Genomic DNA, 25,056 nt, shown 5'->3' with positions numbered 1-25,056 from the left:
TAGTTAGTCAAGTCAAGATATATTATTGAATTATTCTTATGAAAGGCAAATACACAATCACCTTGATACCATAAAGCAGTAGTTAGCACTATTTACTGGAAATTAATTACCATTGTACGTTACAACCCAATGCATTTACATAAATCAGTAGGCAAGATTTTCCTGAGAATTTGTCTCTTGGGCAACACACACACCAAAAGTACTTGTACGACTGGATGCTGTTCCAAGGCAGGAAATTCAGGCTGAATTTTTTTTTTTTTTTTTTTTTTTTAAAGAGTGAGAATGCCAGTTAGGAAAATTCCAGTACATGTTCCTGCTGGCAAATAAAAGTTAGTCGAATTTGTGGAATTGTTCATTACTTAACAAAAATAGATGTTAAAAGCATTTTTCTGTACCCAAAAAAATTAAATGCTTGGTACAATGTAGAAGATACAGTGCAGGATTTACTTTCCAATAGTCCATTCTCCAAAATACCTTTCACTATATACAGGATTGAAACTACACTGAAAGAGTTTGAAATGAGTTTACCAAGAGTTTCCAGTTAACTCCTATTTTTAACATCCAACTCCACTTTGGATTCAGTTTGCTACGTTTAAAGTACGGAAGCAGTTGGCCTTGCTTTACGTCCAGGCTTTAAAAAGTTTACTCTGTATGAATAACGCAAAACAATACATGGAAACATAAAAGGCATCAGCAACATAGTGACTGTATAAAGACAGATATTGAGCAATAAAGTGTTCTGTCAGCTATGCTGGGAAGAGTGCCAAGTTGAAACACACAGTATTGGCTATTTCAGGTCCAGAAACTACAAATCCAGACCAAGATTTCGTTTCTACCTTCAAGGTGAGTACTCTGTGACTTTGACTCTTTATGCTTAACTGGTTGGTAGAAACAAAATCTTGGTCTGGATTTGTAGTTCCTGGACCGGAAATGCCCAACACAGGAAATTTATTGTGATCTTCTCTATCAGTGACAGGATGAGGAAGCCACCTGACCAGCTCCTAAGGGAACTCTTGGGCATATCCCACTGGGCGGGGGCCTCAGGGCAGATAACTATTGGGGAGATTATACATCCAAGCTGTTTTGGTAACAGCAGGGGATCCCACAGAGTCTGAGGCCTTGGAAAGGGAGTGTGTTCTGGCCGGCTCTGCATGCTGCCACCACTACCCTCACTGGAAGCAGTATAAAGATGATGAAACGATTGAGTGGATAAACAAATCATTGTTTTAAGACACTGAAATATGCAACATTGGCTTCTTTATTGCACAACGTTCCCATAAAATTGGGAAAAAAGAATGCAAATTTAAAGACTGTACGTTTTCTTCTGTACATATAGTTGACAAACCATTACTCAACATACTTAATAAATATATAAGTGCACACACACGCACATACATACACACGCACACATACATACACACACACACACGCTTCAGAATAAGAGAAACCATCTTTACATTTTATAAAATGTAATGGGCGTAATTCCAGCGATAGCAAAGCATCATTAGCAAAATCTGAGTAATCTCATTCTTTCATGCCTCATGTCAATTAAGACTCAAGACACATGACATTACTCTCAGACACAAAAATAACAGCATACAATGTATTTTACAATGTATTTATGCAATGGTAGAAATATCTGCAAATATTAGTAAAAATAAAATCTCATTTCGAATGGCCCTTTGATGTTTGTTTCTATGAATGAAAAACATGTTTGTGCTTTAAAATCTTTCTCCACTTCCCCCCAGAAGGTGCAACAAAGACAACTGATAAACATGTAATTGTTAGCTGGTATATTCAATAGCTTTCTGAAGCATGCATCCTTTGGAACAGTAAACATAGTGTAAGTGAGAAGGGAGGGATTTCACTTACTGGCATGAAATAAATTTACCTTTCCTTATTTACCCAGGGAAAGGACTCTGTTCTTTTGGGCTGCTACTCTGGACAGTGTTCTTCTAAAAGACGACTGTATCGTGCTTTTTTTTTTTTTCCTTTTGTACGCAACAGGTTTTATGGTTCAGAACTAAATGAGAAACATTTCCCTTTTAAGCAAGCTAAGACAACTAAGCAAGTACTGACAGACACCAGCTAAATCATCTGAGGTAGGTCTGTGCCTGTGAGAACCAATGCTGTAAAATTACCACCGGCACCATCAAAACTATCAATTTCTATTTCCTCTCTTGGTTGGGGCTTTTCCAGATGCGTATGCCATTGCCATTCTGCACATTAATAATTGGTATGTGCATTAACTAACAGACACAGATACTGAGGGACCAGAATAACTAAGAGATCATTAAAACAATAACATAAAAAGAATAGAGGGTATGAACGAGGACTTGTTTTAGGTATTTGTAGCATCAGAATGTTATTTTTAAGTAGCGTTTTTTTTCCTATGGCTGTACAGTCAGCCCTCCTGCATTCACAGATCCGCGAAAATTTCATTCTACTGTTTTTTATGAAATATTTTTAATCTGTATGTATTTTTGTTCTCTTTTTCATGTTAGCGCATAGTATTTTTACAACTTATTTCTGTACGTCTTTATGTAATTAATTGATTGAATACCTGTACCTTGTACATACAGTACATGTTTCCTTTAAGTATTTTATTGAATTGTACCTTGGTTATGTATATGACTTCTGTCAATAAGTTTACACTCCCATTTGTTTACTCATTTTACCTTACTGTGGATGCAAAAGAAAATGGCAGCCAATGCCGTGTTCTATGAATTAGTAGGGGTAACATTAGTATACTGTACTGTAAACGTGCTATTGTGATAAAAATCCGTTAGGTGATACTGTACTATGAAGTTAAAGTGTTTTGGGAGCACGACTGAGGTCATATTTAGGGTTTAAACTATAGACATAAGCACATATTACCATTTTTAGTGACTCTACCAAACATCCGTGAATCCTCCTCATTCGCGACGGGTTCTGGAACCTAACCTCGCGTATGTCTGAGGTCTGACTGTACTATCTGCATTTGTAGAGGAAGAAGACCAAAAAAATCTGTCGTTTTTCCTGGATTGTCAAGAGAAAAAAAAAAAGCATTCCAGATGCAAAATACCAGTACAACATTCAAACAAAGGAGAACATCCTCCACGCTGGGGGGAGCGTCTCTGTAAATCTTCAGTCTGTACAGGCACAGACAGCGTCTGCTGCGCCGTGGGTGCTGTGGCGCCTGGCACCGGGCCCCGTTTTCCTGGGACAGCCCTGCCTCTAGGGCGCCGAGAGCTGCAGCAGGACCAGCTGAGACCACCCACCTACCCTTTGGCCGGCCCACACCGAGCCATGCCTTGCCGTGCCACTCCGGGCTGGGCTGGGCACGCTCACTTAGAACCAGCGCTGTATTCCTGATAGTCCTCTGGTTCTAGACTGGTTTTCCACCGCGGGTGGCTCTGGGCCATCTAGAGCAGTATCTGGGCCACATACGGTGAGTGGGTGCTTGCGACTGCTGCCAATAGGGGGAGATCACTGGATTCGATGCTAGAAAACAGGGGGTGGAAAACATTAAACCACAATACTATCACCAGTGCTCATTTTTAAATCCTGGGTATTATGTCCATTGATGCTCAACACTAAGATTCCATGAACATGTCATTTATAGTCTAGTAAAGAATTAAACCTGAACAACTTTTTTTTTTTTGTGGTGGCGTAGTTTCGCATGAAATTGTACGTGAAGTTTAATCTACAAGCTTTTTGCATCTTCCATGCTCATTTAGCATAAAGATCCCAGTTCTCCTTGTGCGGTGTGAAAGAGATAAACAGAAGCAGTCGGCAATTGCCCAAGTTCCACGCACTTGTACACTGGGACCAGGTTCTGGAACTTCCATGTGAAAGCGCCTAAGAGTTCTGGCTATATAGTTCCAGATTTTACCAAAACCTAATGTTGTGTGGACAGCCTGCATCCCTAGTTAACATCACATCAGCACAACCACCTCTCCAGCAGGACTGTACTCACGACTGCATCATCTTTCTACAAGATGGCTAATTAAAGGCTTTTTAGTTAACTTCTGAAAATCGACTGCAGTTTGCCCATAAGACTTACTGATGAGCTATAAAACATTTAAGATTTTCTTAATTGGTTCCACCATGCAACCATTATACAGTTTTGATATTATTATACTGTTGAAGTGGATATTGGCCATTTTGTCTTACATTCATGTTGGATTAGGAGAAAAACTGGTTAAATAATTTTTGCATAAACCATTAGCAGCTTGGTAAAAATCTGAGATTCAGTTTGCAAACAGTCAGAAAAAGCTTTAGTCTTACCCTAACACCATTCCCAGCTCTTTGACATGAACTCGTGTTTGGCCCTTCAGGTACTCTGCCAGCATTCTGCTCTTGAAGTAAAGCTCCTGCAGTCTGTCCTCGAGGTGCATGATGCACTGTGGAGAAAATGAGCAGATACACACTGTACAAGCAGCAGCAAAAATGACACCACTTTCACTGGCCAGTAAGCAACCCTGCTGCTATTCCACAATTAAACACAAGGGGGAGACACATACTAATTTTTCAGTCTCCTTCGGAATACAATGCACAAACCGCTTAAAACCCATTCTGGACTAAGGAAATCAAAGCAGCGCATTCATTATAGAAGTTATATCCTGCAAACCAGATACTTGCAAACGTACAAAGTTTGGGGACATGTTGAGTTTGTACAGATGGTGGGTCGAATGGAGCAGACTGGACACCAAGTTGGACACCAGTACTTCCTTGCCAAGTTTGCCGTCAGTAGCTCGTCTCTGGCTGCTGGCCACCTGCACGGTCCACTTGTCCGTGTCGGCTATGATGCAGACGGCCTCTGCGATGGGCTCATCTAACACTGGATGCTGCATTAAAAAAAAAAAAACAGCCATAAAATACACAAACGTAAGTCTTTGGCATTATAGAAAAACACACAGCAGGAAGAAGGGATGACCGGTCTCCCAGCTACCTGCACAGCGTGAGCCAAGTCCGACATGAGGCACTGCTTCAGCTTCTCGTCATTCGGCATCCCATGCAGAACAAAGTCGGGGACGTAGGTTTGACAGTAACCTCCAAAAAGAGATCTCCCAAAGTTGGCAATTGTGGGCTTGGAGTAATTCTCTACCAGTTTGGATCTAATGAAACAAGAGTATTTATAAAGTGTTAAATGTCAGACTCAAACCGCTCTTTCAAAAAAGTAGGATATCGTAATTGAACGAATTAGCGATGGTGACGCAAACGGCACCCACCCCGGAAAGGGGACCTCGATTTCCTCCAGCCACTCCTCCTGCTCGTCTCCGTAGTACGTCCCTTCCTGACGCTGCAGCTCCTGGGCCGTATCCTCGCTCTCGCTGTCACCCAGTGCGCTGTCCGAACTCTCATTCCGGGGTATTTCCCACTCATTCAGGGGGGCAACCTTCTTCAGGTCCCCCGTGTCCCCTTGGGGGACAGTAACAGAGATCACAATGGCTTTGACTTGCTCTGTAGAACAAGTCTCACAAAAGTCTTTATCTACTACGCCCACTGAGTTACAGCTACACCCGCCGTTGCCCGTGTCCCTCTGTCCCACAATCCTATACTCTTTTTCTGCAGAGTCTCCCGATGGGTCCAGAAGCTGGCTCTTTGTTTTGTCTGTGTTGCTTGATTCCTGTGTTCCGGACACATCGTCAATAGTCCGAGTTTCCACGGGGTAATCGTCACTAAAGTACTCGTCAAACAGTTCCATGCACTCTTCGTGGGAGGAGCTCCACTGCGGCATTTTGCTAGAGACATGCAGGAGCGGATTCTTACCCTCGTTTTTCTTAGTTTGGTCCTCTGACGTTGGCTTTGACTCACACTTTGACTCAGTGGAGCTCTGCACCCTCTGCTGCTGTTGCTGCTGCTGCTTCAGGTGCCTCTTGTGCTTCTTGATTTGATCCTCGACTTTCTTCCCCCGGATTTCTGTGTCCGAGTCGGGGGACATGGAATCTCCAATGAGGAAAGTCACTTTGGGGGCTGGCTGCTGGTCGCCTGGCAGGAAGTGGTCGGTCGAGCTCTTATCGGGGGGTTTCTTCTCCAGCGGTATCCCAGATGAACAGAAGTAGTTGATGGGCAGCCTCTCGGTCTCCAGGGCCTCGCCAATGATGCCGGCCTCTGCTTCCACAACTGGTACCGCGACCGGCTCCCTGGCCGACACAGAGCCCACGCACACTACCATCTCCACCTTGGTTTCTGGGCAGTGGCTTGTCTTCTCTTTGCAAGGGGGCGGGTGGACGGCGTCCTCTTGGAAAGCAGTGGAGGCCGGGTCCAGGACACAACCCCCGTCGCCGGCGTCCACGGGGCCCCCGGCTTCCTGCTCGGTGGAAGCGGGGTAGTCGCCGTGCGGTTTGTGCATGGTGACCAGGACGTAGTCGGACTCCTCCACCTCCCCGCGGCGCAGCGATGTGGTGATGAGGGAACCGGGCATCACGATGGCCTCGTCCTCAGCGCTCTCCAGCAGGTGCGTCTCCAGCAGCTCCGAGCAGCGGATGAAGTAGGTGAGGAAGTAGAGCAGCCTCTGTACCAGCTCCTGCCGCTTGCCGACCACCACGGTCCGGGAGAGACGCACAGGCGAGCCGATCGCGCCGTACAGATCGCCTGCACACACACACACACATCACACTCTTACAAGGGACTTCCTCCATTTTATACACTGGGCCACCCGCCAGGCCTCAGATTTATACCGCAACATACCCAGGCTAGTTGAACAATCAACACACTGTTTTCCTTAAAAGGCAAATCAATAAAACAGTGCTGGTAGAACAGCATTAGCACTTTTTAAAGTGTCTCTACCAGCAGTTTCTTAAACAACCCTCTCTTCCGTCAACAACTTGAGTTATCTATTACAAATTAAAAACCTATTACTTATGGAAATCCCTGCTTACCTTTAACAATGAGCATAATCAATATTCCCTATGCTCCAGTAATATTTACATGTTACATTTTTTGCTGTTGTTACTGTACAGTTCAATTACAGTATTTTAGATATGGCCAACAGAGGGAGATACACATTGATTTTAGCTGCATTTCACATCAGTGAATTTCAAATAGAAGGGAAAGCTCAAACACAGTGGTCACCCAGATTACAATGCAAGTCCACTATGAGTTGTGGTCATCATGCTTGCTAAGCTAATGCTCAAAGCGGATGCCGTTATACACATCCACCTTATGCAGCACCATCCAGAATGGCCTGAAATATTTCAGGTGATATGGATCTTACCGAGTTGTGCCCACAGCGGGTTGTATGGGTGCGTTTTCGCCAGCATGTCCACGCTCTGAGAGGAGTGCTTCTCCAGGAAGATCTTGATAGGCGGCTGGCCGTTGGGCATCACCGTAGGCACCCACGCCAAGTGGTTAGTGAGGATGGCCGTGAGCAGAGCTGGAAGAAACCTGCGTGCAAGAAGGTTCCAGATTACTACAGTCACGCTGACACGCTGCATATGGTCATCATGCTTACGTCCTTACTTTATAAATAGCAAAGAGGTTAGGCATCAGTATGGCAATCCTTCGTTCAGATTCCTCACCCCTCAACATGGATACTCTAGACATTTATTCCCCCATGACATTTCGGGTGATGATCTTTTTCACGATCTTATAAATGAGTAAAGCTCTACATAATATATTGCATTACTTATACTGAGCATTTCAATGCTCGTCTCCTTTTCACTCAACTGGTTCTTGGAGGCTTGCTCCATGAGAATGGACAGCTCCCTCATGAACTGGCTGCAGAGCTGGTTCTTCTCCGATGCCCCCGACATCATGGTCAGCCACACTGGCTCGCCCACGCGAGGCATGGTGTAAAGGTTGCAGATGGTCGTCCTGCACGAGAACAGCGTCGTCATTGTGTCGTGTCGAACAAGGAGGACACAGTCTCCCCGGGATCATGAGGGGGACACCCTCCGTGACATTTCGACATCTGGAAATTCCATCCAGGCCTCACAATGGGCTAAAATCCAGCCCTTTGCACTCCTCAGCAGTGCAGCGGGGGACACCTCTGAACTGCCACGGTCCATATGCTGTGGGGAACGTCAGGCTACGAAGGTCTCAGACAAATACTAAATAAAAACGGGCCACAACTGTCTACCGAATTAGAGCGCAAACTGTGGGGGGGGGGGGGGGGTTGTAACGGGTCACATACTGAAACCACCAAATAAATTCTTAAGAATCAGAATCAAGGTTTATTCAGCAAGCAGGGAATACCATTTTATGCACAAATCCTCTCAAGCACACAAATGAGCAGGTTTACCGTTTGACTTGACAGTAGACAGTGACATTTAAGAAGACCTGGTACATGCCATACAAGGCCGTGCGACGCAATCCCTTATAAACAAAGAAACTACAAGGACACCAGCTGCCGATGATCTAATGCTCCGTCTTCATTTGAGCCAAACCATCAGACCGCTAAATGACACCGATGTCCGGCAGCAATCCTGCGGGACCTTCAGACCTGTGTACTCCGGTGACTCACGGGAAGGCAGTACCATGAAATGGATCTCAGCCTTCCCGTTTACTCAGCCAGAAGGAAGGTCCAGCATAAGCGCAAGACCCACACCTGTCTGACTCATCTTGGCAGAAGTAAAAAATTTAAAAAAAGTGTGACAGCAAGGAGATTTATGTACTTCAGCAGGTGTAAACAAAGACCTAGGATTAAAGTCACCTTTAATTCTGTTTATTAAACTAATACCATGCTTCTGTATTTATGTCAAATTTTAATAAGCAAATCAAATAGCTAATGCTAAAAATATATATCCTGTAAATATTCACACTATTCTTCTGCACGTTCTCCCAATTTCATTCACTCATCATAGGCAGGAACAGCCCTTTCCCCTTTTTCAAAGCAAAAGCAGTCAATACCCCAGCTAGATAAATTCAGAAAATCAGCCACCATTTGCGAGCAAACATCACCGCATGGGCTCTGAGTGGCCAAGTGTGAAGTATGGAGATGCCCCCCTCACCTCATATACAGCCCACTTGGCACTGGTTTAAGACAAGTGATATCCCAACATCTTAGTTATTCACTGCTGCAGCCTGACAGCTCACACTATAAGTAAATTAATGTGTTAATGTTCTTGTCCTGTTATCCCCAATTCTTTCAGTTCCACTTCTGATACAAGAAACCCAACCTTTTCACAATTTCCATGCAGAATTTTACATGCCTATTGTATAATTACGTAGTTGTGTCCATTTTCAGTAAAAAATAAATAAAATTAATTCATAAATTGTAGAGCCTTCATAGTCATCATACACTGAGAACAAATCTGGTGATCATTTTGCACTACACATTTTTAGCAGGAGAACATATAGCCAAAAAACTTCTGGTTAAGTACCGCAAGGTATGTCAATGAGGCCTTCTCGGAATACAGTACACTGACATGATATACTGGTGTGGAGTGCGCGTCTCTGAATAATACACTCTTACCTCAAACACCCCTAAAACTCTTCTCGGAAAGCAAACCATTTACGTGGCTAAAGACACTCTCAATACTTGGGTAATCTGGAATATGCTACAAAAAGTTCTAAGAGCAACAAGCTACATCTTCCCATGCAAGCAGACGGATAGCGCTGACTACAGAGCGGCCACAACGCTGTCTATCGTCATGCCTGGTGATCTTTATGGAAATCTTCAGAATTTGTCTGAAAAGCCCTGTGTGTCTGACTGAATCCTTCCTGATTACATTACTGAATATCACTTCGTCGTTCCCTCACCTCACACATGCGACAGTCATGCGGAACCAGTCTCACACATTCTAGAATAGTCGAAGATCTCAAAAGCTCTACGAAATACAATCCAATGAATATTCATATTTAGTTTTATTTATATATAATTTATATATATTATTTATATTTTATATATATAAAGTTTGCTCCATCTAATCACATTCCTGCCGATGGCACGAAAATATTATTTACTATTCTGGTAGTCCTGACACTGTTTAAACGAGATAGTGTTTCCTCGGACGGGAATCGAGTTGCTGTGGCAGCCTGCCAGCAGGCATATGACTGCAGCAACGTGAAGCTTTTTTGTGAGCACGTGGACAGTGCTGCAGAGACACATACTGCTCCATATACTCTCTGGCAAGGGAGGGGGAGGGAAACAAGCATGTTCCTCTCTCTCTGCGGATCTCACAAAGGCCAGGTAGGGTCACCCACTCAAGAAATTCATTACCATATTCCAACCCTAACCTTGATTGCAAATACATCCCTAATGCCAACTTGATCCAAAACCATAACCTTAACACTAGCCATGACCCCAACGCTAATCCTAAACTGAGCCATAACCCAAATCCTAACCCAAGCCAAGGCAAAAACCCTAAAGCCAATCATAACCATTTCCATACCAACCAGTATTACCCCACGATAGACTGAGAGGGCCTGTTTCTTATATGTTTCCAAACAGAAACAAATCCATGCCAGGAGACTCCAAACCAAAAGACGCACCTGAATTCATTGAGCCCATCCACTATGCGGTTGTAAGCCAGTGCTCTTTGGCTTGCGTCAGTTGACCTTCGACTCATTTTCATGGCCTTGTAAGAGAACAGCATGAAGTCAGGTATGCACACACATACAAGAAGCAGGAAATCACAGACCTGTAATTTCTCTCCTTGATCACTAACCATTTCCACACACTTATACTGCAGTAGAGCACTGCGGTGAATGCAGACGGCTGCACACCTGCTCGATCGCACTCTTCAGCTTGTTCATGTGACTCTCAAAGAGGGGGAAGTGAGAGAAGAAGAAGCCCTGGAACTTGCTGCTCTGGTCCTCGTCCTCCGACAGCTGAAAGATGATGCCGATGGCGATCTTCTTCTTCCTGGCTACCCCAAGGCCAGGACCACTGCTGTCATCAGACATGTTGAAGCTCTCCTCCGCTAACCTGTTACACACACACACACACACACACACACAAAATTGTATTTATATTTTTGTGGGGACTCAAAATCTATTCATTTCTATGGGCAAAATCCTAATCATGACAACCTTAACCACTACCCAGCCCTAACCTTAACCATAAGTAACCAAATAAAATACAAGACTATTATAAATTTTTTGATTGCACGCACATATTTTTATAAGCTTATGAGTTGGTGGTTCCCACAATGTCAAAATAGCAGGATTTTTTATGTATATTGCCCACACACACACACAAAGGTGGGTTGGGTGTGCCCTAAGCTTAGCGTGACAAGTAAAACTCTATATGCAAATCACATGCAAAAATGCAAATAAAGCATCTGACCTAATAGTCAATGTCCCTAGAATAAGTTTCAAAGAAAAGTGAAATCCGTAAAAGCTGACTGTAGGCCACATATTACACAAAAACCAGGTCACTTGTCTATATTTAGTTGCTTGACCCACTCTGGCATTCATTATTTCATTTAAAGAATGGTTAAGTGCCGCGGCAGCACACTGAAGCCCCGCGTTCGGCTTGGGGAGAGAGGAGGCGCACCATCGCGGGAAGACCCCGTTCTCCAGGCTGGTGGTCTGGCTGCGGAGCCAGCGCCGCTGGTAGCTGCTGGCACAGCTGCTGGTGAGCGAGGAGCCCGGCGAAGGGAAGGGGGTTATTAGCAGGCTGCTGAGGGAGGCTGTGGAGACAGAGAGGCAGGCTCACCACGGGGGGGGGGACACAGGGGGAGGTACAGAGAGCGAGCGAGAGAGAGAGAGAGAGAGAGAGAGAGAGAGAGAGAGTAGAGGGAGGTATCATAAGAGGTGGCGTGAGGACAGGGAAGAAAGAGTGAGTGAAAGGAGAGAAAGAGGGAGGAGGGAAGGAGAAGTAGAGACAGGGAAGGCATGAAAAGTGGCCGTTACTCATTTAGAGGAGCTCCACATGCAGAAAGCATTACCTCAGTCTCTCTACCGCCACACCACTGTACGCTCGTGATATGCAACAGTCACTCCAATCACAAGCCACCGGTTTTTCCTGTTTAATTAGGGGACCATCTGTACTGTCAGAAGATGGATGGGGGGGGACAGGAGGGCGACCCGCCTGGCCGAACCAGACACATCCGTCCCGAGCAGGTTACGGCGGCAGATTAGCTGGTGAACGCAGATGAAAGGCGGCAACGGTAACGCTCACACATGGGCTCGGGGAGAATCGCCGAAGGGGACCGACAGAGACTGAATTAGACCCTCATTTAGCGGCGTCTATATTTAAGCACCTGCATGTGATGCATTAGACTGAAAATGAGATTCCCATCGTGTTTGTGGGACTGAGTCCGGTTTCCATTGCACAACATTTTCCAGGCACAGAAGACAGTAAGAGAGAGAAGCCACTGGCACACTGTACAGTGTGGCGGAGCGCCGGCCGGCCATCTAGGCAGCTGCAGTGGCTGCATGGATACGAGCCGACCGGCCCCCGTGTGACCCCAACGCTCACGGTGAGCTACCCTGTCTCATTTTTACCGCCTTCTGACACAGGGGCAAACCTGATCCCATACAAGCAGTGGGAATCAAATCTAGCCTCACGTGAGTGTGAACCCGAGAGCGTTCGGGCCTGTGGATAATTCAAAGCCATAATTACTTAACCGGGTCAATTGCTAGCCTGGTTAGGTAACCCGTTCAAGCGTTATGAGCAGTAGGTAGAGAAACTATGGTAACCTGATAGTCAAGGTTGCAGGAGATGAAAGACTCCAAAGCCACCAACAGGGGGCGCTCCTTCAAGAGAGGGGGGGGCTCATTTTACCTGATCTGGCGATTCCGCTGTCCCGCTCGTCGTACTGGCCCCGGCCGGGCATGTCCATCGGCGTGGTCGGCCCTTTTAAAAGAAGGAATGGGGAATCAGAACAGGTTGTGGGACAGTAGCTCTGGCCGGGAGGTCTGACAGCGCCCCCCCCCTCCCAGTGTGGCTTGTAGGGGGGGGCCAGTGCAGTGCTGCAGCGAGGCGTGCAGACACAGGCGCTTTCTTACTCCGCGTAGCCCCCCCCCCAGGCAGCCTACGCCTCAGCCCACGCGTCGCTAGTGCAGTACGGCTGGGGGGGAGGGCTACACAGCAATCGGTTACTTTTACTGCTCTCCTACACACACATAGCCAGAGGCTCTCCTAGACATTTCAGAAAATGTGCGAATCCAGCACCTAGAACTCAAACTGTAGCCAAGGAACCTATCCCTTCTGCGATGCCGACATGAGTTACGAGCAAAATCGACACAAGCTTCGCAGTAATGTATCCATGCTGAGCCGCGCTGGACTTTCTGCGGTTACATAACTGAGGAGCCCCGTGATTTGCTGGCCCGGATACGGCCGAAGGAACTGAGTGAAGGCTATTTTTAAAGAAATCGCCACCCTTAGTGCATGGTCCGTAACAAGGGAAAACATTCCGGGGGGGGGGGGGGGGGTCTGTAGGGGGGATTTCATGGTGGGGGGTTGGGGTGGTCCGGGTGTGAATGGTGTGACAAAATCAGAAGGAGGTGAGGGGGAAGAGAACACCAAGATCATACTTTGGTTGGTGGGTGACTGCACAGATGCCGCATGCAAATACACAGGACAAGCATGCACCACGCACAATAGCACATGGCAAACCTGCAAAGAAAGAGGCACTCTTGATCAGGCGAAGGGGGCCCTGTTCAGAGAAGGCGCGACGGGAGCTGCAGAGCTGAGAGAAACCTGCACACGGCGGAAAACGATGAGAGAAAAGACACAGAGAGAGAAAAAAAACAGACACGAAGCAGGTTAGTGAAGCGAGACACTTCCATATAACAGGTTCAAGACAGACGAGGAAGAGAGCGGGCGGCGTACTGTCTGCTGACAGACATACTGAGGATCCCTCCAGTCCAGTGCTCCTAAACACACTGTACTGAGGGACAGGCAGACTGAACGGAGATGTCAAAACGTGCGAAGCTGCACGAACATGCCAGAAGCCACCTGTGCGCCAATTCTTAATGCATCCTCTGCAAAAGTCATGGATTTAGCTAAAGGTGAAAAGGTGAGATACACCGCATTCTGACATCATGATGGTTAGAACATACACACACGTGCACGCACACGCACGCGCCCAATCACGCACTCCGCAGACATTCTTGTTTACATGTACGCAAAGAATATATTTCCACAAGTGTCAACTAAAAACACTGAATGGAGACGGTACAAGAATCTGTACATGGCCAGAACTCCATAGGGGGGGGGGGGGGGGGGAATTAAGGCAAATGTCAACATCATAAAGAATGGGTGGAAAAAGACACTAGTTTTCACAATATTGTCAATAAAGTTACTGCACACACACCCAGCTCTCGTGATGCCAAGTCATGATTCGCAAGTCAATAACCAAAGAAAACAGGTAAGAGCCCTGTGCTCAGAAGCAGCCAGATCCAGATGTCACATTGAGCTGCACACAGCAGACTAAAGCCTGACTTGAGACAGTTTGCAAATGCATGCCATGTGACCAATTCATTACCTATGTTCCCCAGGAAGCTGTTGACCACAGTGTTTTGATCCGGTTTAAGTGCAACGGAGTCTTGGTTGATGAACTCGAGGCTATCCTGTAATCTGCCAAAAAGAAAGATAAAAATGTCCCCAACTGATGCCATGTGACTTGCTGCTGCAAGACAAGATTTCACCTTTATGTTTAAATCACTTAAATAAGCGCTTGATAAAAACACGAAATGTCATGGGTTTCATGACAGTTCTAAGCAGGCCCGGTACAGAGATAAGGACGCCCAAGGCGGCCGGTCGGAGAGGACTGCTCACGTGTTCAGGCTTCCGTAAACGCTGCTCCCTGTCCGAGCTGTAAACACTTTGCTTAGCATCAACTGAGCAGGAGACCTGAGGAAAGACAATAATCAAAGGAATGTTTCTGACAGCAGACTCTGTGGACAGGAATGGGACAGCTACAGACCCCCTGGCGTGAGTGGGGTCCTGCAGTTGCGGCGGGCTGGTCGCCACGCGGGGGCCCTGCTCTCTCACCGTATCTGATGGATTTTCAGCGTAGAGCCCTTGTAACTCATCGCCACCGAGCCAAACATCATCTCCCCCAGCATGTTGGCATCAGAAGAGCAGCGGGATCCCTGAGCATGACGGGGGGGAGAGAGGATGGTCAAGTTAGGTACGTGTGTGTGTGTGTGTGTGTGTGTGTGAGAGAGAGGCACAACACAAGCTGAAGGTCAGGGATTCTGGGAAATGAGCCGGATGCGTCACCACGCCAATGAGTGCGCGGCCATGTGAACAAACATTTAGCAGAGGGAATGGCGGGATGGCCCGGCTCACCTGGAAGCGAAGGCCCGGCTCCCGAGATTCCCGAGGCTCCGAGGCCGTGGAGCAGGTGCTGTCCAGGGAGCTGGAGCTGCCCCCATTGGGTCGGAGCCGGCAGCACCGCCCCGGCCCTCTGCCCTGCGGCTCGCCGCTTGGCTTCTGCACAGACAGACGGGACGTGTCTTCACGGGTGTGCGGGGGCCCCTACGCATACTTTTACCCACATTATGGGACGGGCACTTTGCACAAACACACTCGATGGAGTAACTGTGTAACATTTCCACACAGCACAGCGTTAAACAGGAGGTTGAGAAATACTTCGTGTTTATTGAAGGAGGAACTTGGAAACGGTTTAATTAAACTAAACATTATAAATATCACAATAAATGCATTACATCGAAATACCAAAGTACTACTATAAATATTAAAATTACACATATGAATGTACGACATGAATACTGGAAACAAAATGCTGTAATAATATTAACTTATTTTAATGTATTAAATCAAAACATTTAGCACATTTAAAAAATTAAAACAAAAACAAACAGAATGCACTGTTATGCCAAAAAAAATTCCTGCAGTTGAAATGGCACAAAGGAGCCGTGGAATGCGAGGTTGGCTGCGTGCGTTCTGTCTGCTTGGTAATGGCTCACCATTTAAAAAAAAAAAAAAAGAAGAAGAGAGAAAAAAAAGCTTCAAGTGTAGAGTCATGCCCTGACAGAGGACACAGAGGGCTGGAGCATGTGAACTCCTGTCATATGACTTCCTCAGGAACTCGTGAGTTGGAACTGCGCACATGCTCTACCCCTCCCTCCCTCTCTCACACACACTCTCTATTTCTCTCTCTCTCTCTCACACACACACACAGGACAAACATTATCCTCTGCCAAAAATCATCATGTGATGAAGCCACACAATCTACTAGCCTCCGAGGTTCAGCTTCAATACCCTGTATCACGTACAGTACACCGACTACTGAATTCAACACTGCTACATTGCATAAACACTGTACTCCCAAAGGTCTTAAAGTAGAAAATAAATTTTTAACTCCATAAAATAAAATTCACCTTATTAAGAAACCAATAAATATTTATTTATTTAAATAACACTTGGCTCATAATGAGTTTTAGAAAACAATGCATCATACATCATGCAGAGAGAAGACGTGCAAAAGCGAACTTGTGTCATGTGAGTGTGAAAGAATGCTTACACACGAAGAGTCAGCTGATTCTATTATTGCTAGAGATAAGAGCCCTAGTTTAAACCGGTCAGGCCCTCTAATACAGCTCCAGGAGATTTTAATCAACATCACCTATGTTCTAGTAACAGTAGAGATTACAGGTGGCAGGGCGGACGAGCAGACGTGCTTGGAGAGCCTCTCACCGTGACCAGGGTATCTTCTGCGCTCTTCTTTTTGGCATTGGAATCGAAGAGGACGTTTCTTCCCCGCCGCTCGCAGTCTTGATACACGATCAGTCTGATCTGGCTCGATTCCAGCTCAGGCAACGGCCAGCTGGAAAACACACGCATACACACAAGGAGAGGGTGCGGTCACGGTTATGGCCCTGGGCTGCTACGTGCATCCCTGCGAAGTTCTTGCCAGTGTGTGTGGTTTGCTCCTCTGCCAAAACTACACTCCCAAATAGCTGCTTGCAGCACCCGAACGCCAGCGGTATGATGATAATTTGAGCGTGAATACGACAACCCCTACACCCTACCCCACAATCCGTGCTGCACCCTGATAAACTAGAAAAGGTGACAAGGGCCCTGAAGGCTGGGATTTTTCTGATGTCTGCAGACTGGAGCAAAAGGTCTATTTATAGTGGTTTACTGCAGTGGGGCCAAGTGCAGACGGCCTTTGGGCCTCGTTTCCAGGGGGGAGATTAGGACGGGAGATAGGAAGGGAGAACAGCTAAGTCCCCTTTCACTGCTGCTTCAGTTTTCGGTGTCACCCGTGGTTATTTTAGGCAGTGACTATGCACTGCGACCACCGCCCCCCCAGTTAACGGAGCGAGTGAAATCTTCTTCTTGTGAAACAAGACAAAAGATATCACAGGTATTCCCCAGTTCTTTTAGTCATAAACTGAGATATCTAGACTGGATGATCAGAATAGCTCCCTTATTTGATTCTTATATGCTGAAACCATGAACCCATTTTTAAATACTTTAAGAAGCACCAGTTAACTTCATAAAAAAGTGAGTTTTTTTTCCCCTAACTTAGAGTGCATTTGTATAAAACTGAGTAAATGAAACATGGCATGTGCAATTTCTATACTAATGTTAGGGCAATTAAAACAATATTAATACTGATGTTTCAGTGGATGTTCTGAAATAACCTCACAAGAATAACTGACAGTTTCAAACTGATCCACCACACTTTAAGCACTTCCATTCAAAATTAAATATCTGGAACAAACTCTGGGTTTAGTCAATAATGCTTAAGTATTACTGATTTGACTGGAATTTTGTGGAGTAACACCGAGGAACACCAAGAAGCCATCACTTTTACTTAAGTCAAGAAGTGCTGTGATACTTTTAATTATAAAAGAAATCTTCCCTGGCACAGTAAGTACCACCAATGATTTATATCAACTTGAACATTACAATGACTACATGAGGACTATTTCTTGAGAGAACATGTAGATAATTAAGACTAGACAAAGAAAACCATCTACAGAAACTGGTTAATCATTCACCAAAGAATGGAATAAACAACGTAAAGAGACATTTCTATAGCGTGCCCTGATAAAAAGGTAGCAGTGTCCAAATAGGAGATCACATGACCAGATCCTACTACATCTAATTTGGTGGACTGACAGTAAGTTGGAGAACAGAGGGACAGAAAAGGGGAAATAATCACAAATAGGCAGAACAGAGGTTTCCAAAGCAGCCAGTGGAACAGTACTGCATTCTTAGAATTTGGTTAACTATACACTGACTGCCAGGCTTTCTGTATTGAACCTATTCCACCCGTTTTAAGTTTATGTAAACACATGGCATCGGTTTCATCCAGCTCATAGCGGTTCTTTATCACAGTAACCAGAAAATGGTCTCACAGAAACTGCTCAGTTTTTCCTACTGAAGATCAACTGCATGAGTTCATTACAAAGCACAGCATTTATACAAATGTTACACATAAAAACATACTAATGGACAACCCCTAAAATCAAAGGCATCTTACACAATCTACCCTTATTTGTTAACAGGCATACTTTCCAATGTAGGTCACCAAAAGCAGTACTCTCATACCGATATACCATGACGTAGGTTAAAATATTACTGGTACCTGGGCATCATTCTTCATCTCTTTCCAGACTCTCCTCTGCCCTCTCCTCACCCTTGCACCAGAGCTGGCTAAGAATAGTGCCAGACCAAATTCACACAACAACACAAGACTGTCAGGTGACCTCCAGGCAGAATCGGACCCCTCACCGACGAAGGCATCTCTCCCCCCAGCTGTCAGGCAGAAGCCCTATCCCCCCCCTCAAAACCGATTAGACTGACGGTGAGGGCACCGCAAAGCAAGCCTTTCACCAGGACTGATCTACCCCCAGAGCCAGCTCTGCCCCCACCCACAAGGACTGCTGCCCACCCTTTGCTGACCAGAAGGCTGGTAGGGCACAATATGTACAGGCAGTGACGTAGGTAAGCCTTTCTGAGGGTTTATTTTAGAACTCAGCAGCAGGTACTTTTATCCAGGTCGGCATTCCTGGATCGCAAAGTCGCCCTGCCACCTAATTCTTGCCTGAAAACTAAACCCTGCCAGTATTCCAGGCACCAGAATAGTCTAATCATGCTTTCTTGTGGGTGAAAGCTGACACCAGCCCACTCCTTACACCCTCCAACACCAGCCACCATGCTCACCCCTTCCAAAATGAGGCTGCAGAGACAAACACACAGAGCTGGAACCGAGAGTAGTGACGGCAGAGAGAAGCTAATTTCTCGACAGGACAGCAGATGCAGGTGAAACGTCACACTAGAGTGGCTGGACACTCACGACAAGTTCATTTGCCTTTTCTTTACAGTTCTACCTTCCCACAAACATTACTAGTTACATCCAAACGAAAACTTCAGCACATGACTGAAACAAGTTGCTATAGGTTAGCACTTTTAAGCTAAATGGATGCTAAAGAGCACACATCTGTCAAGACAACATTTTTTTTTTTTTTTTTTTTTTTTTTTTAAAAAACCTCTTTTCTATATTTAGCTTGTTTCTATATTTTTCAGGACAGCACTAGGCAGCTTTATAACCCCATGGCACCAATTTCTCCAAAGGCAGAAGACATGAAACAAATCTTACTTCCATTACTGCTTTTATTTGCCTAACAATCTGTGAGAAGGATAACACTTGACCATCTCTCTAAGGTCAATGGTAAAGAGCACCATTTTATGTTTTCAGTTAGATAATACATCAAATATTTACACAGGCCAGCAGTGCAGACTATAACCTGACACCAGACAGAAGGGCACTCCAACCCCGAGACTGATTAACCCTTTCACTTCAATAGATCCATGCAAAACTGTCTAAAACGGGCTACTTTGTGACCTCCCTAAAAAAAAAAAATCGTTCCAGAGCTACCCCCTAAATGGGCTGAAAGCCACAAACAGGATCACACTGCTTCCTGTCTGCGCCGTTTCCTTGGTTTCAGGCTGACACACGCATTCCACACTCACATGCCTCATGACTGTAGGGATTACATCACAGCCAGAATCTCCAGATTCCAAACAATGGTCTGCCTTCCCAAAGCTGACAAAGTCAGGGACGCGTGTGAATCATGGTCATCAGTGAAAGGGGCAGTGATGATCCAAAGCGGATGTAAGTCAGAGAGGGAACTTCACTCGGAAAAAGCTCAGAAACAGGACCCTTCTTGCGAAGTCAGAAAATAATGGCTCCATCAAACAGTATCAGTCTCTTGTTACTCCTAAACAAAAAGCACGAGAGCAGTGGCTAATGACCCTAGCCGCGTGGCATGTTCTAACCTGCCCTGTGAAAGCCTCTTGGATCCAACAACAAATTTCAGTGTTTTATTCTCACGAGGCCTTGGATCATGTTGCCGTGCTAAACAGACAACTGCTATGGCTCTCAGCCTGAATGTTGCTAGCACAGTTCCTTCGTTGGAAAATACTTCACTGGGCCTTTTGATTCCCACAACTCAAACAATTGCCGCAGAGCCATAGCAACATCGACAATAATACCACACGACAAATTAACCATTTACTATTATGTCAGGATAGAACAGTGTTATCAAGGAAAATAAATGTGTTTGACTAACTCCACCTTAATATAAATGGGCCCAAAATTCCATGAAATTGCAATCATTGACTCTACCACATGAGAAAAATCTAAAATCTAAATAAGCAAATATTGATTTTCCTGCTAAGAATCTCATCGCTACTCATTTTACCTGTATCAGTAACAAGGGCAAAGAGCAGCGTTTCTTAACCACTTAGCTGCAACACACCTGTGCACCTTGGGACAGATCCAGGTGTGCCTCAATACGCTTTGTTACCTTTCCTTCTGGCACGCATAGGTGAAGGAACAAATCTACAGAAATGGCAACAACTATAACAATGTACTTTAAAAAGCTTCCTTACACCATGTTAATGTCTACATTTTTGTTATAAAGTTACTCATCCCTATAAAATACTCCACATAACGTGAAAGAAAAATTAGTTCAAAAGTGCTCAAAAAAACACAACTAAAAAAAAAAAAAACAAAAACAAACAATATACAGCCAACAGAATATGAAGCAAAAATTACTAGACAGCCGAGGCAATAAGGAACACATTGTCTAGTTTCAGTGTAAACCGTAATCTGTCCTGAAATCATGCCACATATGATGGGAGACCTTGCTCTGTGTCACGTGGAATACTGCAGGAGTTCATTTAAGGATATCTAATTTAGGCTTGTGTACAGGCATGGATGAATTCCAACACCACTGAAACCACTAACTAAATTCCAGACAGTGGAAACTACCAGTTCAAGAGACAAGACATGGGTTTTCTTGTAAAACTTTGTGTTGATATGATGCATTTCAATTCACACTGGTGATCTTAATAAAAAATTGAAATAATTTTGTGGTTCTATGTGAAGACAATAAACAATATTAGAATGGGTTCTATCAGTTTATCTATAAATTGATATCCATCATTTGGCTTAAAAAGAATCATTAAAATAGGAGGAAAGTGTAAAAATTTGCCCAAAACACTTCAAATTCAAAACTTACCATTTCTCTGTCCAGAAATGTAATACATTTAAATATTTTTCACAAAAACAAAGGATTCTTCTTTCTTTCTTTCAAAAACTTAAACGAAATCAATTAAAACAATTTTTCAATGGTTCGACCAAAAACGTTGGTCAGTTTCACTCGATTTTTTCTCACAGAAGCCTACAAAAAAATATATTAAACTATGTGTCAAAATGAATCTTGAAAAATTAAGTTTTTCAGGAAATTCATAGTGAAATGCCAGAGTTGATGGCAAAAGTGAAATGAATGTGCGCTCCCAACTAATCAGGTCAGGGGGACCCCAAAGCCATATCTCAAAAACCATTAAAGACAATGACTTGGATTTATCTTTATCTTTTATTTGGCATAAAACAAAACATCCTGTTCTATTAAAATCGAAACTGTGCCAATTTTAAATTTTTTACCTGCCAGTACCTAATTAAAATGACACCGCATGCAAGCTAGCAGAAAACAGGTAGGGAGGGCAGATGATTAAGGCCGTGTTCACATAAATATACCTTTACCATGACCCTGCACTTCTGAGAACTCTACAAGACACTTAAAATAGCTCAGAATGGAACACGACGACGGCCTCTCTTAGCAGACCACAGGCCAGAGCTACATTTCACCTGTGGTCATCACCCATCAAGCACCAGAATAAGCATGCTAACAATGCCCAGAGGACACATCAAACCCTTTTCTTCTCTACAAGACTTACTAATTTCTAGGTATGATCCTATACCGTACACAGCAACAGTCACAGTGTGGGGGAAAATATTTCACAAGCTGTTTATGATGGAAAAAAAGAAAAAGGAAATTGCATTCCCTGTTGTAGGTTACCCTTAGAATAAACATGACAGATGGCACAAAACCATCAAACGGCAGTATAACCGATATCCTTTTGAAGGTATCAGGAGGTATTCCTGCAGTCTCAAGCTACAATCCAGCCACATAATCAGCAATTTATATGCCCATCCAAGTACAAGTTTCCTTTAACCATGTGTCAATATAAAATGCTTTCGTCAGAAAAACATCTCACACAAGACATTTAAAAAGATGTACATGAAATACTGACCTAAATACAATTTTTTGATGACAAATTCAATATTCACATTTCAATGATTGAACAGGGAATCATGCATGCTTGTGTGCATCATAAAGTGCAATGCTATCATATTGTAAAGTCACATCCATCTGGATACATCCGCTTTCATGATACTTTTACAAAACCTAAACGGAACATATTGCAACACACTCCAAACCCACAATGTACTGAAGGGGGAGAATTAAAAAAAATAAAAAATTTATCACCCCCCTCCAAAATTATGAGAAAGTTAGAGGAACTTCCTTGCATCTCAACAGAATGTACTTGAGAAATAATTTACAGAAAATTATAAGATTTATAACAGCAGTTTTGGCCTTTACTGAAAAAGAAATTAATACATCATAAAAACCACTTTCAGCTGCTAGAAAAGATCTTACTGGAAAAATTCCAACTGACAATTGAGAGACTGTCCCTTTTTACAAACCGCCCATCCATACTTTAGTTATATTAGTAATCACACTACCGAGATGAAATATGAAATGAACATAAGAATTACTCAACTATTCCAGGCTAAACCGAAAACATTTACATAGTACCATTGTAAATATCACGTCTTTAAAATTTAAATGCAAGTGATCATAATCGGTTTGAAAATCATTTTAAACAACCAACAAGCCAAACACTAACAAAATACACAAAACTGCATGATACCGCAGGTGAACATTTTGGTCCCTCCAAGGATGCTCTTGAGTCCTGGAATTTTGATGGGATCGAAGCATGCCGATAAGTAAACAGCCCCACGCCGAATATCTCTGGCGTCTGGGAACCGTTGGGGCAACGCATCACTGACTGACACACACTCAAAAAAGATCTGTACTAATAACAACTAAACTCCCTACACAATGGATGTGTCACAACCATCTCACTGTGCTAAAAGGAAGAACCTGCGGTAAAAATAAAAAAAAAAGATATCACAATGTCCCTTTCATATTTCCTACGCAAACTGTGTGGATAGGCCAGTACAACTTCCGAACACATGCTGGTCAATTTGTCGTTACCTAAAATTATATACAAATGTCTTAATCAGCAAAGTAATTGGGCCTTCACAAATCAATGAAGAGTGAGTAAAAACAACCGCACATATTACTGCTGTTTTATTGTGGCAATACACATCAGATCGAATCATGGCCAATCAACCAAGAATATATATAACAGCTCAAGATGTTATAAACCAGAATACATAACGACTTGCTCTTGTAATTTAAGCAGATGGTTGAGGACATTGCATAACAAAAACTGTGCATTGATTTGTACAACTGTCAAAAAAGATTGAGCGATGCGCTATTCAAGTGTACATGCCGAACACTTCCAATGTGAAAATGTGCACCTAATTGAAAATATAGATACGAAATAAAATTCTACTCCAGCTTACAAATTAGGGATAAATATATAAGTACGGGTCGCTCACAATATAAACACAGCATTAATACCTAACTCTGTAACCGACACCTCCTCCGAAATGTTATAGTCTGTTACAATGTCAACCTACCGGTAACAGGTTCCGCAAGTTGAAGTTACAGGTCCCTCACGCGATTCGTCTGCATTGTATGCCAAGTTTGCCTATATAATTGTCTACATTTATCACTTACTGCGGAGCGCGCGTAGCACCGCAGTCAGCGCTTAATGTAGGCTCCGTATTAGAGCAATACTCATGATTAATATTGATACAGGTCCGTGCGGACGTGAGATACACGCATCGTTTTTCTTGGTCCGCTGCCAGGCGAGGCGCACTTCTGAGCCTATGAGGTGGCTGCGAAGCGATGGTACACGCTGTCCTGCGTCTTTTTGTGCAAGTACTGCACTTGATGGGGTAAAACATCTCAGCTTCCACGCATCAGCACAACAAAGCAAGCGGTTGTGGGTTTTTTTTTTGTTTGTTTTTTTTTTTTTTTTGATGCGTAGTCAAAATATCGGGGACCCCCATAAGTCGTGGGACCCGAAGGCGCTTCGCCATTAGCCGGCTAGCTAACGAGGTGTATGAAACGCCGCCTGCCTACGCGGCCACAACACCCACCGCCAGCTCTCAACAGCCCACGCTGCTGCTCTACCTGAATAAGAAGCCGCTGCCGAGCAAACTTGGCACACTTCGGGTACGAGAGGCGGCAACGCAATTCCTGCATATACTGTAAGCCGCAAAAAGAATAAATACGTAATTAAAAAAAGAACGCGCACCGCGAGACCAACAACCAGGATCTAAACAAAATTTAAACGGTTGCCAAGTTCCCTCGCCACGCGCCGAGGGTCGTTAGCGTGGCCACATACCTGAACGAATGCTCCTCTCTCACGCACTTCGGCGCCGTCTGAAAAGCATTCTTTTTATTAAAAAGTTTATTAAACAGCGTCGGAGGCATTCTGCGCCAGGGGCTTCGACATTTACGAAACCAAAAAAATGTCTTCTTTCTTATCAATCCACAAGCACACCTAGTTCCTCGAAACTAACTCCATTTGTGTCAGAGTCATATGACAAGCATTAGTCACACAGCTGCATGGAAACAGGCGTCGGCTTTCTGATTGGACGGTCGCCCAGTCCGGCGCTCCTGCTCCGGATTATCTGATTGGGTGGT

General features: G+C 44.4%; 1 protein-coding gene across 5 annotated transcripts; it reads right to left on the bottom strand.

Annotated features, from left to right (window-relative positions):
- Positions 1 to 1,240: 1,240 nt before the first annotated feature.
- On the bottom strand, positions 1,241 to 24,965 carry fnip1 (folliculin interacting protein 1). Of its 5 annotated transcripts, XM_023803499.2 has the most exons (19): positions 24,755 to 24,965; positions 16,544 to 16,673; positions 15,173 to 15,316; positions 14,873 to 14,973; positions 14,657 to 14,731; positions 14,364 to 14,455; positions 13,493 to 13,576; positions 12,659 to 12,730; positions 11,426 to 11,561; positions 10,654 to 10,855; positions 10,420 to 10,505; positions 7,654 to 7,800; positions 7,202 to 7,371; positions 5,755 to 6,579; positions 5,214 to 5,403; positions 4,934 to 5,099; positions 4,632 to 4,829; positions 4,270 to 4,385; positions 1,241 to 3,483 (listed from the first exon to the last, which is right to left on the bottom strand). In XM_023803499.2, exons 1-19 carry the CDS (start codon positions 24,841 to 24,843, stop codon positions 3,405 to 3,407), a joined length of 3,102 nt encoding a protein of 1,033 aa, XP_023659267.1. In that variant the 5' UTR covers positions 24,844 to 24,965; the 3' UTR covers positions 1,241 to 3,404. The 5 variants fall into 5 exon arrangements, with proteins under 5 accessions (XP_023659267.1, XP_023659262.1, XP_023659263.1 ...); XM_023803494.2 differs by having other exon boundaries at positions 5,214 to 6,579; XM_023803495.2 differs by lacking the exon at positions 24,755 to 24,965 and adding an exon at positions 23,144 to 23,950 and having other exon boundaries at positions 5,214 to 6,579.
- Between the last annotated feature and the right edge of the window lie 91 nt (positions 24,966 to 25,056).

The sequence above is a fragment of the Paramormyrops kingsleyae genome, chromosome 24, assembly GCF_048594095.1.
Source record: "Paramormyrops kingsleyae isolate MSU_618 chromosome 24, PKINGS_0.4, whole genome shotgun sequence".
In the NCBI taxonomy this organism is placed as follows: Eukaryota; Metazoa; Chordata; class Actinopteri; order Osteoglossiformes; family Mormyridae; genus Paramormyrops; species Paramormyrops kingsleyae.
Note: the sequence above shows the minus strand (reverse complement) of the source record. Positions and strands in the feature narration are given on the sequence as shown.